This window comes from Dipodomys ordii, unplaced genomic scaffold (assembly GCF_000151885.1).
Source record: "Dipodomys ordii isolate 6190 unplaced genomic scaffold, Dord_2.0 Scaffold69, whole genome shotgun sequence".
Lineage (NCBI taxonomy): Eukaryota > Metazoa > Chordata > Mammalia > Rodentia > Heteromyidae > Dipodomys > Dipodomys ordii.
The window spans coordinates 312,873-313,498 of record NW_012267285.1 but is presented as its reverse complement, the minus strand read 5'-3'; the positions used below and the strand labels follow the sequence as shown (position 1 = coordinate 313,498).

Below are 626 nucleotides of genomic sequence, written 5' to 3'. Positions count from 1 at the left end.
TCTACCCCTTGAGCCACAGCTCCACTTCCAGCTTTTTATGTCTCCTGGTTGGTTTGAGAGTTAAAAAGTCCACTTGAGGCTGGAAACCTCCAACCTAGATCCTCCAAACCCTCAGCCTCCCCTAGGATGGCAGGCAAGGGCCACCAACCTTCCCCCGCCCGCCCCCCCATTCTCCTTGGCTTTTCCTCTGTTGGATCTCGATCTTCTCTCCTTGCCCATACCCTCCCGTGGCCCCCCTCCCAACACAACCTAGAGCTGAAATACTATACAGGAGAGAAAAAGGATCCCAGGAGGAACGCACTCACCGGAGGAGATGATCACAGCAGCAGCAAGGCACAGCATGGTCTGGGGTGTCAGGAACGGCATCGCTAACGGGGCAGAGAGACCAAGGGTTAGAGCTCAGCATGGGGCCTCCGCAGCCCTGGGGTGCGGGGTGGGAGGGGAGGCGTTTTATCCCCAGGCAATGGCCCCCGCCCCTCTTTCCCCCTTACAACTCCAGCCCTTGCTTTTCTTCTGAGCCACCTATTCCCGTAGTTCTCATTTGTTTTCCTGCCAAACCAGATTGTGAGTGTGTGTGTGTGTGTGTGTGTGAGTGTGTGTGACAGAGACAGACAGAGTGTGTCCTG

At 56.2% G+C, this 626-nt stretch overlaps 1 protein-coding gene across 4 annotated transcripts in view; it reads right to left on the bottom strand.

Moving 5' to 3' along the window:
- Mfap5 (microfibrillar associated protein 5) overlaps positions 1-366 on the bottom strand; it is an 11,623-nt gene extending 11,257 nt beyond the window's left edge. For all 4 annotated transcript variants that reach the window (XM_013023679.1, XM_013023681.1, XM_013023682.1 and 1 more), the window contains exon 1: positions 306-366. In XM_013023679.1, the coding sequence (XP_012879133.1) occupies positions 306-366 (61 nt within the window). The remainder of the gene's footprint in view (positions 1-305) is intronic.
- Between the last annotated feature and the right edge of the window lie 260 nt (positions 367-626).